The 18,811-nt window shown below is 40.9% G+C and overlaps 1 protein-coding gene across 1 annotated transcript; it reads right to left on the bottom strand.

The window, feature by feature from the left end:
• Positions 1 to 15,958: 15,958 nt before the first annotated feature.
• LOC135617445 (diacylglycerol O-acyltransferase 3-like) lies at positions 15,959 to 17,490 on the bottom strand. The gene is made up of 2 exons (XM_065117649.1): positions 17,088 to 17,490; positions 15,959 to 16,681 (listed from the first exon to the last, which is right to left on the bottom strand). Exons 1-2 carry the CDS (start codon positions 17,457 to 17,459, stop codon positions 16,028 to 16,030), a joined length of 1,026 nt encoding a protein of 341 aa, XP_064973721.1. The 5' UTR covers positions 17,460 to 17,490; the 3' UTR covers positions 15,959 to 16,027.
• Between the last annotated feature and the right edge of the window lie 1,321 nt (positions 17,491 to 18,811).

The following is an 18,811-nucleotide window of genomic DNA, read 5'->3' as shown; positions in this document are numbered from 1 at the left end:
GGATATTGATTCTCAGACCTACAAGGAGGCTATTATGAGTATAGACTCCGGGAAGTGGCAAGAAGCCATGAATTCTGAGATGGATTCTATTTACTCCAATAAGGTTTGGAACCTAGTTGATGCGCCCGAAGGTATTGTACCCATCGGTTGCAAGTGGATCTTTAAGAAAAAGATCGGAGTAGATGGAAAGGTAGAGACTTATAAAGCAAGGCTAGTGGCTAAGGGGTATCGTCAAAGGCAAGGTGTTGATTACGACGAAACCTTCTCACCCGTAGCAATGCTAAAATCCATCAGAATTCTATTGGCTATTGCAGCACACTATGATTATGAGATCTGGCAGATGGATGTGAAAACCGCATTCCTCAATGGGAACCTCGAGGAGGAGGTGTATATGATGAAAACTGAGGGATTCGTGTCCAAGAACTGCCCAGATAAGGTGTGTAGGTTGCTTAGATCCATTTATGGACTAAAGCAAGCTTCCCAAAGTTGGAACATAAGATTTGATGAGGCAATCAGATCTTATGACTTCGTTGAGAACGAAGATGAGCCTTGTGTGTACAGGAAGGTAAGTGGGAGCGCTATCACCTTTTTGGTGTTATATGTGGATAACATCCTCATCATTGGGAATGACGTAGGAATGCTATCCACAGTAAAGACTTGGTTGTCTAGACACTTCTCCATAAAAGACTTAGGGGAAGCATCCTATATCTTGGGGATTAGAATCTATAGAGATAGATCCAAGAGGATGCTTGGCTTGTCCCAGTCCAGGTACATAGAACCCATTGTCAAAAGTTTTGGCATGAAAAATTCCAAGAAAGGGCGAACATGGATATGATACCTTATGCCTCAGCAATAGGGTCTATCATGTATGCCATGCTATGTACTAGGCCTGATATAGCGCATGCTCTAAGTGTCACGAATAGGTATCAGGCGGATCCAGGCTTGGAGCACTGGAAAGAAGTAAAGTGTATCCTTAAGTACTTGAGAAGGACTAAGGATCTTTTACTAGTATATGGAGGTAATAGCCTTAAGGTTGAAGGCTACATAGACTCAAGTTTTTAGTCTGATGTCGATGATAGCAAGTCGAATTCAAGGTATGTGTACACCTTGAATGGAGGAGCAGTATGTTGGAAGAGTTCCAAGTAAGATACCACTGCTGACTCGACCACAGAGGCGGAGTACATTGCTGCATTAGATGTAGCAAAGGAGGGAGTCTGGTTGAAGATGTTCATCATAGATTTGGGAGTCGTTCCGGATAGCGAGAAGTCGACTTCCTTATATTGCGACAACTATGGGGCGATTACTCAAATAAGGGAACCCGGGTCTCATCAGAAGTGTTCTGAGGAGGTTCCAACTTATTAGAGAGATCGTAACCCGAGGAGATGTAGCAGTGGAAAGAGTTCCATCCGAAGATAACATTGTAGATCCACTGACAAAGCCGTTGTCTCATTTTGTCTTTGAGCGTCACAAGGGTCTGATGGGGATCAGACACATAAGTGATTGGCTTTAGGTCAAGTGGGAGATTGCTAGTCATAGGTGCCCAACAAGCCAATCACGTGAGTGATGGCACGTGTGACTTGATACAGAATCTTTTTGCTTATTATATTTTGGTGTATATCACTTTATAACTATTGCATATGTGGATATATATATTATGATGTCCTTGGATTTGTGCAATGGGAATCAGATCGTGATGAGATCACGATAATGAGATCGATTCACCTTTAAACACATATCCTAAATAATCCCGGTCATAGGTTACTCGAGAGGGACATCGTGATAACCGGATAGACTGGTGTGCTGTATACCCGTCCATATGATGGATGTAGCTGGTCTCATAGCTGCTCGTGTAGGGACACTAGGGATACAGTACAGGTGCTCATTGGAGAATGAGTTCACTGATTGATCCGCTTACGGAATGCTGGATGGTTGATGATGCCTTATTGTCAGACAGCGATTCCGTAGTCCTAGTGGTGTATCTGGTCCTTAGACTTGAGACACCAAGGATGTCTTGTATGAGTGCTCCACTCTTTGATACCAGACTTATAGGTTTGGCTGTCCCAGATCTAGTACAGCTGGTCATTGGGAGTGGTAGTCGACCTTACGAGGGCTATTGAGTGTCGATAGAGGATCATCCACTCTCGGCGTCATGAGAGGAATATCCCATGTGTTCTTGCTCAGACAAATCCCTGGCCAGGGTCATTCGGGTTGAGAGAGAAAGAGTTCTCCGAGAGAATCCGATTAGAGCGAGACTCGAGTAAAAACCGTATGGGTCTGACAACACCATGCTTGATATACGGTCTTTGAGATATTAGATGGATGAGGGACTATAGGTACACAGTAAGTGAGGACAGACAGGTCCAATGGATTGGATTCCCCTGTATCGTCTGGGGACTATGGCGTAGTGGCCTAGTACGTCCGTAGTCGATGAGTCGAGTGAATTATTACAGAGATAATAATTCACTGAGTTAGAAGGAGTTCTGACAGGTATGACTCACGGTCAGCTCGATATTGGGCCTAGAGGGTCACACACATATGGTAGGGATTGCGATGAGTAGAGGTTCGGATATGAGATATCTAACGGAGCCCTTGTCTTATTGGATGCAGATCCAATACCCACTAGGGGAGGACCCATTAGGGTTTGACAGGGGACCTCTATAAATAGGAGGGATTCAGAGCCTCATAGGCTAGAGCCTTTGCTTGCCTTTCCTATTCTCCTCTTCCTCTCCACCTCAGAGCAGGCCTGGAGTCCTGAGGAGCGTCGTCGCAACCCTGCTGTGTGGATCACCGCTAGAGAGGACGCTTGACCTCCTTCACCCTCTCCTAAGGATCTGCAAGGAAACAGGGATATACGATCTCCCTAGGTAACACAATCTACTCTATACGCAGTTTTATGTTTCGCGGATTTTTTGCACCAATCTTCGCACGACGACGAACATCTTTTTGGGAATCGGGGATTTTGTTTTCTTGTTCTTCCGCTGCGCATGTGATGTTGCCCCCAAGATTTCCCAACAGGTACTCCTGAATGGTGGAAGTTTGTCGGATCTTTGCTAGTTGTCCATCAATATTCTCGTAATCGGTTGGTCTGAAGCGGATCAGCAGTCCTTCTTTGAATTGTTGCCATGAAAGGACTCCATAAGTATGTTCAAACTAGTCAAACCACTGTATAGCATCCCCTTCAAGATATATAGCTGCAATTTTCACCAAAGATGCATCCGCGGTTTTGTGGTACTGAAAATATCGCTCCGCGCGCGAGATCCAACCAATCGGGTCTCCTTCTTCCCATCTAGGGAAGTCCACTCTCATGCATGGATAGTTGGGTTCAGTCATAGAGCCTCCCCTCCCTTGGAACTCATCTCTTCGAGCCTGGTGCGATTGGGCAAAGTGTTATGATCGAGAGCACTAAGAGGGGGGGGGGGTGAATTAGTGCAGCGGAAATCTTTCAGCGATTAAAAAATTAAAGCGGCGTTCGTTCGATAAAAACGATTTCGATGTAAAAGCCGATTTTAAGATTACTTAAGATTCAATGTAGTTTACGTCTAAACACAATTTACGTTTAAATGCAGTTTGCGTCTAAACGCAGTTTTACATCTAAACGTAGATTTACGTCTAAACGCAGATTTACGTCTAAACGTAGATTTACGTCTAAACTCAGTCTACGTCTAAAACACAGTTTTACGTTTTAAACGTAGTTTGCGTCTAAACACAGTTTTACGTCTAAACATAGATTTACATCTAAACGTAGATTTACGTCTAAACGCAGATTTACGTCTAAACTCAGTTTACGTCTAAACACAGTTTGGGCAGTTTTACATCTAAACGCAATTTTACGTCTAGACGCGGTTTTAAAGGGATCTGAACTTAGAAACTCGTTCGGAAAAGCACAGAAGACAGTTTTGCAGAATCAAGGCGTAAACGTAAACTGCAATGCAAATATCGTACGAAAACACTGGTTTATGTCTGAAAGTAGATTCGGACAGATCAGCACTTAGAAACTTGTTCGTGAAGGCGCAGAAGATAGTTTTGCAGAATCAAAACGTAAACGTAAACTGTAATGTACGAAAACACCGATTTACGTCTGAATGCAGATTCGGAAAGAACAGCAGTTAGAACTTGTTCGTAAAAGCGCAGAGAGTAGTAGTTATGAAGGAGGTTTGCAGTAATGATAAAGTGCTCAAAATAAACGCAAACCGGAGATTTAGAGTGGTTCGGTCAGTCTTGACCTACTCCACTTTTGGCTTCCTCCACCGACGAGGTCACCGACATCAACTAGAGGCCTTCCTTCAATAGGCGAAGGCCAACTGCCCTTTTACAGTTTCTCTCCTTTTGACAGGCTCAGGAGACAACCTTTACAGACCCTTTCTCTCCTCACTTTACAACTCAAAACTTGAAGAACGGAAGGAGGAGACTTAAAGGCTTTACAACACTTTTGAGCTCTTAGAATCACAGAAAAGATCAAGATTTTGGTGTAGGTCTGTATCTCTTCAGTGCTGAATGGGTGGGGTATTTATAGGCCCCAACCCAATTCAAATTTGGAGCTCAAAATGATCAAATCCCGGAATTCCGGGATCAAGCGGTTGCACCTCTTGACTGGAGAGGTTGCACCGCCTGGCAGAGCTCGAAGACTGAGCCCAGGCGGTGCCACCTCTTGACTGAGGCGGTTGCACCTCTCTGCCAGAGCTCGAAGACCGAGCTCAGGCGGTGCCACCTCTCTGTCAGGGAGGTTGCACCGCCCAGTCTTGCTCGAAGACTGAGCTCAGGCGGTGCTACCTCTCTGTCAGGGAGGTTGCACCGCCCAGTCTTGCTCGAAGACTGAGCTCAGGCGGTGCTACCTCCTGGCTGGGGAGGTTGCACCGCCCAGTCTCGCTGGGAGGCTTAGCCCAGGCGGTGCCACCTCCTGGCCTGGGCGGTTGCACCTCTTGGTGCAATCAGGGTCCGAATGGTTAGCTCCATTCGGCCCAATTTCAATCTTTCAGGGGCCCAATTGCCCCAAGATTAAGCCAATGGGATCACCTCCCATTTTCCAACTTAATCAACGTGCTAACTACGATTAAATCTAAGATAATTTCTGCAGCTTTGCTTCGGTGTGTCAATCGCTTCTTCCGGCAAGTTTCCGGCGAACTTCCGTCGATCATCCGATGAATCCTCGGTGATGCTCCTGCGGACTTCCGGCAAACTCCTGGACTTTGCGACGATCCACTTGGTGAGTTCCGACGAGCTTCACTTGGCAAGCTTCTGGACTTCTCGGATCTGTTCTCGCAGAACCTCCGACGACCGTCCGAACTTCCGTCGAACTCTCGAACTCCCAACGTGATCATGAACTTGACTCCGGCGCAACTCCTGCTGCTTGTCTAACTTTCATCGTAGTTAATCCTGCACACTTATCTCAACACATAGATTAGACAACAAATGACAATTGACTTCATCATCAAAATCCGAGATTCAACAATCTCCCCCTTTTTGATGATGACAATCAATTGATAATGGAGTTATCCTTAACTCCCCCTATCTATATGCCATAGTTGAGATAAGTCAACCTTGAATTCAAGACCCAAGAATTCAAGTGACGTATTGATAAGTTAGATCAGTTAAACTTATCAATACTCCCATCAGGATACTCATGATGTATCTCTTCAAAGATGATGTCAAGGCTTGACATACATCATCAAGTTTGTATGATTGTGTTTGTAACTATTCATCATGTAGTTTGGACATTATTATATAAAGCTGTGAAGCACTATTACATGATGCACACATTTGAAATATTCTAGCAAGTTTTGCATTTTCTTCACATGATAAGATATCAACTCAGGGCATAATGCAAACTTTAGCACATGTTCATATATTTCTTAGTGATGCAAGGATGGCATAATCATAGCAGTGTTTATAGCATCACTCATAGTATTTCTAATCATAGCAGTGTTTATCAATTCATGTATTTCTCCCCCTTTGTCATCAACAAAAAGCATAGTAATTATGATACCAGGAAAATAATATTGGCAAGCTTATAGAGTAATTTTACATAGATTGCTTTAAATACTTATTCCCCGTTTTTGTAAAGATTTTGCAAGATGGAATACATACACAGCACTTCATCAAATTTATTCATGAAAGTGTACGAGAAAATCTGTTTTATAGCATTCGAATAAATAAGATGCATTCGGACAAGATTTTGTTGCAGATTTTCACATAGAAACATGGCAATCAAGTGATTTGATAATTCAATATAGTCCAAAAAATAATTATAGCAAGTTTATCTATTCGGGACACATCAACATCCCTAATTCTCTTCGAATGAAATCAAATTGTTCTTCACTTAAAGGTTTTGTAAAAATGTCAGCTAGTTGATGTTTAGTATCAATGAACTCTATGGTTACGTCATGATTAGTGACATGATCTCGTATAAAGTGATGTCTAATATCAATATGTTTTGTTCTTGAGTGTTGTATAGGATTCTTGGTTAAGCAAATTGCACTCGTGTTATCACATTTAATGGGAATATCTTTAAGATTAACTTTGTAATCTTCTAAAGTGTTTTTCATCCATACAACTTGTGCACAGCATGCACTTGCTGCAATATATTCAGCTTCGGTTGTTGATAGTGCAACCAAGTTTTGTTTCTTTGATGACCAGGAAACAAGAGCATGCCCTAAGAATTGACATGATCCTGATGTGCTTTTTCTATCTAATCTACAGCCAGCAAAGTCTGCATCAGCATAAGCAATTAACTCAAAATTCTCTGATTTTGGGTACCATAATCCTAGATTTGTGGTACCATTAAGATATCTAAATATTCTTTTAACTGCTTTGAGATGAGATATCTTAGGGTTTGATTGAAATCTAGCACAAAGTCCTACACTGAACATGATATCTGGTCTGGTTGCAGTGAGGTAAAGTAAACTTCCTATCATACCCCTATAAGTTTTTTGATCAAAGCTTTCTCCACTTTCATCAATTTCTAACTTAGTGGAGGTGCTTATAGGAGTATTACTAGCCTTTGAGTTGTTCATATTAAACCTTTTTAATAAATTCATGGCATATTTAGTTTGGCTAATAAAGATGTCATTGCTTAGTTGTTTGATTTGTAAACCTAAGAAGAATGTTAATTCTCCCATTAAGCTCATTTCGAATTCAAGACTTATAGTTTTAGCAAAAGATTCACAAAGAGATTCATTTGTAGAGCCAAAGATAATATCATCAACATAAATCTGAACAATGAGAAAATTATTTTCAAAATTCTTGATAAATAATGTAGTATCAACCTTGCCTTTTGTAAAGTTATTTTTGATAAGAAAAGAACTAAGTCTCTCATACCAAGCCCTTGGGGCTTGTTTTAAACCATAGAGAGCTTTAGTTAATCTAAACACATGATTAGGGAGGCTATTATTTTCAAATCCAGGAGGTTGTTCAACATAAACTTCTTCGGAAATAAAGCCATTTAAAAAAGTGCTTTTAACATCCATTTGAAATAACTTAAGATTATTACTACTAGCGTAGGCAAGGAGTATCCTTATGGCTTCCAATCGAGCCACAAGTGCGAAGGTTTCTTCGTAATCGATACCTTCTTCTTGGTTGAAACCTTTGGCCACTAATCTAGCCTTGTTTCTAACCACAATACCATTTTCATCTTGCTTGTTTCTGAAAACCCATTTAGTACCAATTACTAAATGGTTATTTGGCCTAGGAACAAGCGTCCACATCTCATTTCTCTCAAATTGATTTAATTCATCTTGCATTGCGATAATCTATGAATCATCTTTCATGGCTTCATCAACACATTTGGGTTCAATTTGGGAGAGAAAGGCGGCGTTGGCACAAAAATTTTTAAAAGAAGATCGTGTTTGAACCCCCTTTGATGTGTCTCCTAATATTAGCTCCTTAGGATGAGCATCTACATACTTCCAATCCTTTGGTAAGGATGTTTCGGAAGTGGATGCATCCAAGTTGCTAGTTGGAGAAGGGGTTTCATTTAAATTTAAGGAATCAAAATTAACATCATCATCAAGATCATTTTTCTTAATTTCGGAAATCTCATTAAAAACAACATGAATGGATTCTTCAATAATTAAAGTTCTTTTATTGAAGATACGAAAAGCTTTAGAAACCGAAGAATAACCAAGAAAGATTCCTTCATCGGATTTAGCATCAAATTTTCCTAAGTTATCCTTTTCATTTAAGATAAAACACTTACACCCAAAGACTTTAAAATATGAAACATTGGGTTTTTTGTTATTCCATAACTCATAGGGAGTTTTGGTGAGTAAGGGTCTTACTAGTACTCTATTCAAAATATAACATGCAGTGTTTACGGCTTCGGCCCAAAAGTATTTGGGTAGGCTGTGTTCATTCAACATGGTTCTTGCCATTTCTTGTAGATTTCGATTTTTTCTTTCTACTACCCCATTTTGTTGAGGATTTCTTGGAGTAGAGAAATTATGGTTATATCCGTTGAGTTCACAGAATTCTTGGAAATCGTGGTTTTGAAATTCTCCACCATGATCGCTTCTTATTGACGAAATCATAGAACCCTTCTCATTTTAAACAAGTTTACAGAACTTGGTAAAATATCTAAAGCATTCATTTTTTTGTTTTAAGAAGTAGGTCCATGTATATCTGCTATAGTCATCAACAATGACAAAGGCATATTTGCTACCTCCTAGACTTGATGAAGAGATTGGTCCGAACAAGTCCATATGGATCAATTGTAAGGGCCTAGAGGTACTTATTTGATTTTTAGTCTTAAAACTACCCTTAATCTGTTTACCCAATTGGCAAGCATCACATACATTATCTTTGATGAACTTGATTTGAGGAATTCCTCTTACAAGTTCTTTAGATGATATTTGAGTGATTAGTTTCATGCTAGCATGACCTAATCTTCTATGCCATAGCCAAGCATCCTCATTTAAAACTGAAAAACACATTTCATTACACAAATCATTGATGTCAATAGTGTATACGTTATTTTATTTTAATGCAATCATAGACATGTTTTTATGGGGTTTTTCAATGATACAAGCATTGGATTCGAATTTGACAATGTATCCTTTATCACATAATTGACTAATGCTCAAGAGGTTATGTTTTAAACCATCAACTAACAAAACATCTTCAATAAAGAAGTTGGATTTGTTACCTATGGTTCCTTTGCCAATGATTTTACCCTTGTTGTTGTCTCCGAAGGTAACATAGCCTTCATCTATGCTAGTGAGCTTAGAGAATTGAGATGGATCTCCGGTCATATGCCTTGAGCATCCACTATCAAGGTACCATCTCTTGCTCCTAGCTTGGGATGGTGTGGGTTTCTACAAGAAAGGATAATTTTTAGATACCCATTTGCTTTTGGGTGCCTCACAAATAGATCTACACTTCTTATCATGTTGCATAGAATTTGTCATGGTTCCTTTAGGAACCCAAATCAATTTGTTTGGACTTATTTTCTTGAATGGACAACAATGTGTCTTGTGTCCAAATTTACAACAGAAGTTACATTTTGCTTGGTGTTGAACATGTAAGATGGAGCCTTTTATAAAAGTGGTTGGATTTAGGTGAGGACTTTTCACAAATCCAATTCCACCTCTTTTTGGAATGTGACCCTTGTTTGCAAGGATCATGTTCAATGACTTGCTACCAACCTCGAATTTCTTCAAGGTGTCATTGAGTAGCATGTTTTCTTTTTGGAAAGTTTCTAAGTCATGACATTTGATACATGAATTTAAACTATCATGATGTTCAACTTTTAACTTGTCAAACTCACAAGTAAGACTATCATGCACCTTTTTCAGCAATTTATATTTTTTACTGATACTCTTGCATTCGTCAAGTAACTCATTGAAAGCATTTAATAATTCATCGAAAGATAAATCAGCATTTAATAAATTCGTTACCTCCTCTCCGATAGCCATTAAGGCGTAATGAGCAACTTGCTCGGTGTTGGACTCCTCTTCCTCAGATGCGCTCGAATCATCCCATGTTGCTTTGAGCGCCTTCTTCTTTGTTGTTCTCTTTTTGGCTTGGGGACAATCACTCTTGTAGTGTCCCGGCTTTTTGCACTCATAGCAAATAACTTGATCCTTCTTGGGTTCAAGTTTATTTTTAGTATCATTCTTAAATTTGTTTCTTTTAATGAATTTTTTAAATTTTCTAGTTAGAAGTGCCAAGTCATCGTCACAGTCCTCATCACTTGAGTTTTCTCTCAAGTGATCTTCAGAGGTTTTGAGTGCCATATCCTTCCTGTTCTTTAGAAGGATGTCTTCTTGCTCTTCATGAGCCTTACAAGTCATTTCGTAGGTCATTAATGACCCGATTAATTCTTCAAGAGGGAAATTTCGCAAATCTTTTGCCTCTTGAATAGCAGTGACTTTGGGATCCCAACTCTTAGGAAGGGATCTTAGTATCTTATTAACAAGTTCAAAATCCGAAAAGCTCTTTCCGAGTCCTTTTAGGTCATTGACGACATCCGTGAAACGGGTAAACATGTCGCCAATGGTTTCACTCGGTTTCATCCGAAAGAGTTCGAAAGAGTGTAACAGCAAATTGATTTTTGACTCTTTTACTCTACTTGTGCCCTCATGGGTCACTTCGAGTGTGTGCCAAATATCAAATGCAGTTTCACAAGTTGAAACACGGTTAAACTCGTTTTTATCGAGTGCACAAAATAAGGCATTCATAGCCTTTGCATTTAGAGCGAAAGCCTTCTTCTCCAAATCATTCCAATCGATCATTGGAAGAGAAGACTTTGAAAAACCATTCTCGACAAGATTCCATAATTCAAAATCCATAGAAATAAGAAAGATCCTCATTCGGGTTTTCCAGTAGGTGTAGTCCATCCCACTGAACATGGGTGGACGCGTAATAGAATGCCCCTCTTGGTTTCCGGCGTATGCCATTTCTCTTTGGGTTTTAATCCGTTAGAGAGTTAACCTTGCTCTGATACCAATTGTTAGGATCGAGAGCACTAAGAGGGGGGGGGGTGAATTAGTGCAGCGGAAATCTTTCAGCGATTAAAAAATTAAAGCTGCGTTCGTTCGATAAAAACGATTTCGATGTAAAAGCCGATTTTAAGATTACTTAAGATTCAATGCAGTTTACGTCTAAACACAATTTACGTTTAAATGCAGTTTGCGTCTAAACGCAGTTTTACGTCTAAACGCAGATTTACGTCTAAACGCAGATTTACGTCTAAACGCAGATTTACATCTAAACTCAGTTTACGTCTAAAACGCAGTTTTACGTTTTAAACGTAGTTTGCGTCTAAACGCAGTTTTACGTCTAAACGTAGATTTACGTCTAAAAGCAGATTTACGTCTAAACGCATATTTACGTCTAAACTCAGTTTACGTCTAAACACAGTTTGGGCAGTTTTACGTCTAAACGCAATTTTACGTCTAGACGCGGTTTTAAAGGGACCTGAACTTAGAAACTCGTTCGTAAAAGCGCAGAAGACAGTTTTGCAGAATCAAGGCGTAAACGTAAACTGCAATGCAAATATCGTACGAAAACATTGGTTTACGTTTGAAAGCAGATTCGGACAGATCAGCACTTAGAAACTTGTTCGTGAAGGCGCAGAAGACAGTTTTGCAGAATCAAAACGTAAACTGTAATGTACGAAAACACCGATTTACGTCTGAATGCAGATTCGGAAAGAACAACAGTTAGAACTTGTTCGTAAAAGCACAGAGAGCAGTAGTTATGAAGGAGGTTTGCAGTAATGATAAAGTGCTCAAAATAAAAGCAAACCAGAGATTTAGAGTGGTTCGGTCAGTCTTGACCTACTCCACTTTTGGCTTCCTCCACCGACGAGGTCACCGACGTCAACTAGAGGCCTTCCTTCAATAGGCGAAGGCCAACTGCCCTTTTACAGTTTCTCTCCTTTTGACAGGCTCATGAGACAACCTTTATAGACCTTTCTCTCCTCACTTTACAACTCAAAACTTGAAGAACAGAAGGAGGAGACTTAAAGGCTTTACAACACTTTTGAGCTCTTAGAATCACAGAAAAGATCAAGATTTCGGTGTAGATCTGTATCTCTTCAGTGCTGAATGGGTGGGGTATTTATAGGCCCCAACCCAATTCAAATTTGGAGCTCAAAACGATCAAATCCCGGAATTCCGGGATCAGGCGGTTGCACCTCTTGACTGGAGAGGTTGCACCGCCTGGCAGAGCTCGAAGACTGAGCCCAGGCGGTGCCACCTCTTGACTGAGGCGGTGCCACCTCTTGACTGAGGCGGTTGCACCTCTCTACCAGAGCTCGAAGATCGAGCTCAAGCGGTGCCACCTCTCTGTCAGGGAGGTTGCACCGCCCAGTCTTGCTCGAAGACTGAGCTCAGGCGGTGCTACCTCTTTATCAGGGAGGTTGCACCGCCTAGTCTTGCTCGAAGACTGAGCTCAAGCGGTGCTACCTCCTGGCTGGGGAGGTTGCACCGCCCAGTCTCGCTGGGAGGCTTAGCCCAGGCGGTGCCACCTCCTGGCCTGGGCGGTTGCACCTCTTGGTGCAATCAGGGTCCGAATGGTTAGCTCCATTCGGCCCAATTTCAATCTTTCAGGGGCCCAATTGCCCCAAGATTAAGCCAATGGGATCACCTCCCATTTTCCAACTTAATCAACATGCTAACTACGATTAAATCTAAGACAATTTCTGCAGCTTTGCTTCGGTGCGTCAATCGCTTCTTCCGGCAAGTTTCCGGCGAACTTCCGTCGATCATCCGATGAATCCTCGGTGATGCTCCTGCGGACTTCCGGCAAACTCCTGGACTTTGTGACGATCCACTTGGCGAGTTCCGACGAGCTTCGCTTGGCAAGCTTCTGGACTTCTCGGATCTGTTCTCGCAGAACCTCCGACGACCGTCCGAACTTCCGTCGAACTCTCGAACTCCCAACGTGATCATGAACTTGACTCCGGCGCAACTCCTGCTGCTTGTCTAACTTTCATCGTAGTTAATCCAGCACACTTATCTCAACACATAGATTAGACAACAAATGACAATTGACTTCATCATCAAAATCCGAGATTCAACACAAAGCTCTCTCCGTGATATGATTTTTTCGGGCTTAGTGGTCGGCCCAATCTGAGTTCGGTAAAGAGCATCTGAATCTTATCCTCCATTCGCGCCTCCAAGGCTTCAAATTTAGCATTGATTGCCTCCTTAGATGCCATAGTATATGCCTCCAAATCTATAATGTTAAGATCTCTCTTTTGTTGTCAGGTTAAAGACATGTATAGTTGAGAGAAGTGATGGTCGAAAGGATTGGTGGATCGATGGATGTAGGCTACGATTTAGGCTTATTTTGTGGCTATTTTGGGTGCAGTTTGAGGGTGTGGTTTAGTGGAGTTTTAGGGCTATGGATGAATGTTTTGGATCTATGGTAGATGGTAGCAAAGGTTTGATAGAAATCAGTGGAAGTTGCAGCAAGTATGTGCTGTCTTGTAAGAGTAGAATTATCGTCGAAGAAACAACGATTTCTCGACGTAATTTCCATCAAAAACTTGAGAGAATTGAGGAGGGAATTAATAGCAAAATCATAGTTTATATGACAGCAAGGATATCTAATTTAATCAAGAAAATTTCGGTAGTATAACAGCAAGAAAATTGGTGCAAGCTGTGATTGCAGAATTCTCGTCAAAAAATTTCAGTGGGATACGACGAAAATTTGTAGCAACATAAAATCATTATTAGAGATGAATTTCTTAATAGATCTATCTTAGATGGAAGCCAAGATGATCTATGAAGTGTATAAGAAATTTCATTCAAAAAAGATTATAAATAGATCGGTTAAGGCAACAATATGCGGCTGAAATTTTCTGCAGCACAGATTTTTAGGTATAGCAGATTAGACGTAAAAGATTAGTTTATATTGAGAATTTTTTGATGAAACCAAAGGGAAATCTACTGTAAGGAAGTGTCAAAGCTATCATAAAAATTTAGTAGAGATTTGGATAGAAACAATGTAGTATCAAGATCAAACAAACAGTGCTATGCGGCTGAAATTTTACAGTGCAAATTTTCAAGTATAGCAGATTTGACATAAAAGATCAATGGTTTATATTGAGAATTTTTTGAAAAAACCAAAGGGAAATCTGCTGTTAGAAAGTGTCAAAGATGTCATAAAAATTTCATAGAAATTTAGATAGAAAAAGCATAGTAGCAAGATCAAACAGATGGTACTATGCGGTTGGAATTCTGCAATGTATCTTTCGTCGTAGAGATGAAAACTTTGTGACGAAAGGTTTATGCAGCAATATAGGAACAGTTTTTTTTTTTTTTTAGATTTTCGAATAAGGATAACTAAATTGCAGTAGCAGTAAGGTAGGAAACCAGAACATGTTGCAATTCACGGGGAGATCAAAGGATGATCCGCGGTGGTGGAGATGATGGCGGAATTCGGTGACGATCTTTTAAGCAATTGTGGGAATTGCTTTGGATGGTTGTAGAGGGTTGATGGATGGCTGTGGAAGGGCAGCGAGACGCTAAGAACACTGCTCTGATACCAGGTGTTAGAACCCTTGCAGATTCTAAACTTGGGGTTGATCTCTTTAGGGGATCGGCCTCCTTGGAACTCTATAGGGGTTCCTCCCTCCAAGTTGCTGCTCAAAGGCTGCAGAAAAGATTCATCTATTGCTTATGAAAAGAGGTGGAATACATGACTATTTATAGGGCTTCTAAACCCTAACTCATAATAGGACTCTTACTTAAGACTCCTACTTCTAAACAACTCCTAATAGGACTCCTACTCAAGACTCCTACTTCTAACCAACTCCTAATAGGACTCCTACTCAAGACTCCTATTCCTTTACAACTCCCTATTTTTCTCTAAGAAATAACCTTCTAACCTTAGCCGGCCTCTTCACCTTTTTAACAGGGGTCAACTTAGATAGATTTTACATGAATGTCCCTCTCAATTAGGACTTACCTAGCTAGAGTCCTAACATTTTATTAGGTGAGAAGTGGGTGGGTTCATCTCTTTGTGCAACTTTTTCCTTTGTGGCGACTTGTAGTGGCTGCTTTTGACTCTTCCTCTAAAGATGTGCGGTGTCTGTTCATGGATGGATGAGATGGAGAACAGATAAAAAAAATTATTGAGCTATTTTTCTTCACCCATCTATTTCCTCAACTCCTCTCATGATGATTTTTATTTGAGAGCCCTAACATCCTATGGAGACATTTAAAAAAAACAAAATCCATAAAATGGCAAGGTTGCAAAAACAACGTGAGTGGGACGATATTTCAGTTGATTTATAATGTTAGATAAATTTATTATTATTATTATTATTATTATTAATTTAAACTAAAGATTTTGTATAAGAATATTCCTTTACAACATGCGAAACAAAGTTCAAGTGTCCAAAATAAGATCTCTAAATATAGAGGTAATCCTCCGTTAACGAGAGTTTTGCACTGTGTTCTTACTAGAGTTGGTTTTCCCAACAGATTAGATACAGTGAATCTAATATCCGGCACAAACATCCATGGTTATATATCATGATATAGAGACATCATTTAGCCTGATCTTAGGTGGCGATATTAGAATTTGATTTTAATCTATATATTATACTTAAATATGAAAATATTGAAGTTAAATTGATTTTTTATTAGTACTAGTTTTAACTTAAATATTTCAAGTCAATGATTTATGATTTAGGCATCACATTATCCTTCAAACGAATACATTCTATTCAAGGTTTTTTATTTGCAAACTATAATACATATATATATCATAAAAAAATTAAAATAGAAAAGGAAAACCATACGCATAACTTGTTTTCCCATCACAAATTTAGCTCAACCAAATCATAATGGAAGGTGCATTCCCGCCCGTTATTGACCCCTATTCTTGCCTACAATTCTTGCCTAATTTGTGCAATGTAGTTGATGGTTTATGAAAGTTCTCCATCCTTCATATTTCTGATCCACAAATATGAAACAACACCAATCCTACTTAAAATATTATGTATGCATCATGAAAATAAATAAATAAATAAATAAATAAAATAATGGATCGCTCATCACACTAGTATGTACAACTTAAATCAATTGTAGACTGCCATGAGGCAGCTGCTATCCTTCTCCACAAGGAAATTGGCCACGATGGCGCCCACATCATCAATGCTGACGCCGAGACACAATGGATTCTTGGGAACGCTGGCATTGCCGTTGCTCTGATTCAGGACTCGGACATTAGGCCCGTCCCTGCACTTGCCCATGCACTTGCACCCAACGACAGCTCCTTCCACGCCAATCTTCTGACTCAATTCCTGCATCAGCTCCGGTCCACCGGATCTCCTGCACTTGCCTCCCATGCACACTTCGATCTTGTTCTTCGTGGGCTTCTCAACGGAGCAACCCAAGGATAAACCGGAGCCGTTGCTGGTGCTGCTGCATTCCTGTGCAGGCTTCGGTTCAATGTGATGCTCTACCGCTCCCGTCTCAGACTCCGGGGCTGCAACAGCAATGGGTAGGTTCGCTGAATCGGGTTCTCGGACAGCTTGAGCTCTGAGGTTGCTCATCCGGACAACCTCGTGGCATTCGCCGTCGCTCGATTCGGAGGAAGAAGAGCTCAAGGAGGATTCATCCTTCTTCCTAGCGGCCTTCGCCGCGGCCTTGGCTTCCTTTCGCTTTCTCTTGGAATCCTTCTCTTGGGCTCTCAACCGTGTCAATTCTACCAGCAAAAGTTGTGCTGCCTCCTGATATCAAAATAACAACACAACAAATTACAAGTCAAATTACATTAATACCCTTCAAATATGTACAAGTATTTTACGTATTTTATATTGTTCATGTTTTTTTAACTTAAGCGAATAGATATTAACATGATTATAATATATATATATATATATATATATATATATATATATATATATATATATCTAGAATTTCTAAATGGAGAAAGAGGGCGTGGGCGTGTCAATTAAAAACTTTGCAAACAATAAAGGGCAAAAAGAAAATTGAATTAATAAAACATTAAAAATAATAAATATGATGAATTACTAATGTATCTAACCAGGTTGGGTCAAATCAGAAATATAAGCACTATGCGTCTCTTAATTCCCCGACTCAAAAAGGCAAGAGAAAGAGACAGGTAACACTCACCGCGATCATCTTCCCCTTGACATCTCCGGCGATCCCGTCGCCGTCGCCGGAGTCGGCGCCGATTCCCACCGTCCACAGATCGGCCAGACCCCTCGACAGCCCCTTCACCAACTTCGCCCTTTTCTTCTCCTCCTTCTCGCTCCTCCCCCCACCGCACCTTACCGGAGACGCGTAGTACTTGAGGTGTCCCACGTCGGAGAACACTCCTCTCCCTCCGCCGCCGGCGACCCCGGCCGTTCGAACTGAAACCGTCGCCCTTCTCCCGAACCCCGCCGCCGATGGGCCGGAGGGGGGCATGCTGCCGGAATCTCGAAGGGCCCGAAAGCCGGACACGGCCGGACTTCGCTGGAGAACACCGCCGGAGATCTCCATTGCTCGGTTTCGATTCGATTCGTGAGGAGAAGGGTTGCCTTACAGATCGGTGGCGACTCGTCGCAGTGATATATAGCGAGATGCCTTCCACGTTTCGCCGTTCGATCAACTTAATCATGACGTGGCGTCGAGGTGGATCAATGGAGTCGGTTCGCGCCAAGGGGCTCGTGCCGGTCGCAGCAGGGCCACGACTGGGCGTCTGCCCGCGCGATCTCGCCACGCGAGTGCGGCCGATACCAACCGTTCGATTGGCCAGCTCTGGATTCGACGGTCTGGATCGGGTGCAGGTAAGCGACGCGTCATCTCCCGACGCTAATGCCCTTAGCCACATCAGACACCGACCGGCTAAGCCAACGTGGTTAATCGAAGAATTCAGGTTTCACACGAGGACAACTATGTCTTTCCATCACATACATGGATGGCGAAGGAAAACGATTTCCTCGAGAAAGGCATGGAAGGCGTGTCGAGCTGGCAATCGTATACGTGCAGGCATATGCTTCACATGTTGTGGATGTGGCGGCCCCAGATTGGAATTCTTTGGACACGATTCTTGACGATGGAGTCAGATTCAATTCATTACACGGTCGACAAGGCACACTGTTGCTGCCACATTTATCATGACTCATCTCGTCCGTGCATCGATCATGATAGTTTTGAATTCTTAATGAAAAAAAATTGTTTTTATAAATAATTTAAATATATATATATATATATATAATTTAAAATATATATATATATATTTATCACACACTTTCGTTGATTTGTCACATTTGTCACATTGATTTATCTATTCACTTCATCTAATCAAAGTACCTAATTTAACTGACTTGACGTGTGGTGCTTCCTTTATCGTTGTCATGAGACTACTTACTACAACTAATCTATTTTTGAACCGTTCTCGCGTGATATGACTGACACATGGTCAAAAGTGACGTGTCTTGGACTATTTATGTGTGCTGCAACGTGCGAGGTAGGTGATCATAGTTCAGTTGGTCATATATGATTCATAGACCACCGACTGTTCTATGGTTGACGTCAAATATTGTTTGTATTACTAACTCAGAACTCAATCACAACACTCAGTTATCCAACGTAAACATGACAAAGAAAAAAAGGAAACAATTTATGTTTGATGGGCAATAATCTATAGCTTGTGGATAATCCACTAGAGGGAGGGAGATATTGTGTTGGATAATCTATATCATGTTAAACACGTGATCCTATTTTATTTATCCTCGTTCACTTTTGGGTTCTAAATGAGGTTGCGCTGTGTTAAAAGTAAAATAAATCCATGATCATATGTACTAAAATTCTTTATCGTGGTGTAGTAGGTTTTGTTGACAATACACTCC

This window comes from Musa acuminata, chromosome BXJ2-7 (assembly GCF_036884655.1).
Source record: "Musa acuminata AAA Group cultivar baxijiao chromosome BXJ2-7, Cavendish_Baxijiao_AAA, whole genome shotgun sequence".
NCBI classification, from domain to species: Eukaryota; Viridiplantae; Streptophyta; class Magnoliopsida; order Zingiberales; family Musaceae; genus Musa; species Musa acuminata.
Note: the sequence above shows the minus strand (reverse complement) of the source record. Positions and strands in the feature narration are given on the sequence as shown.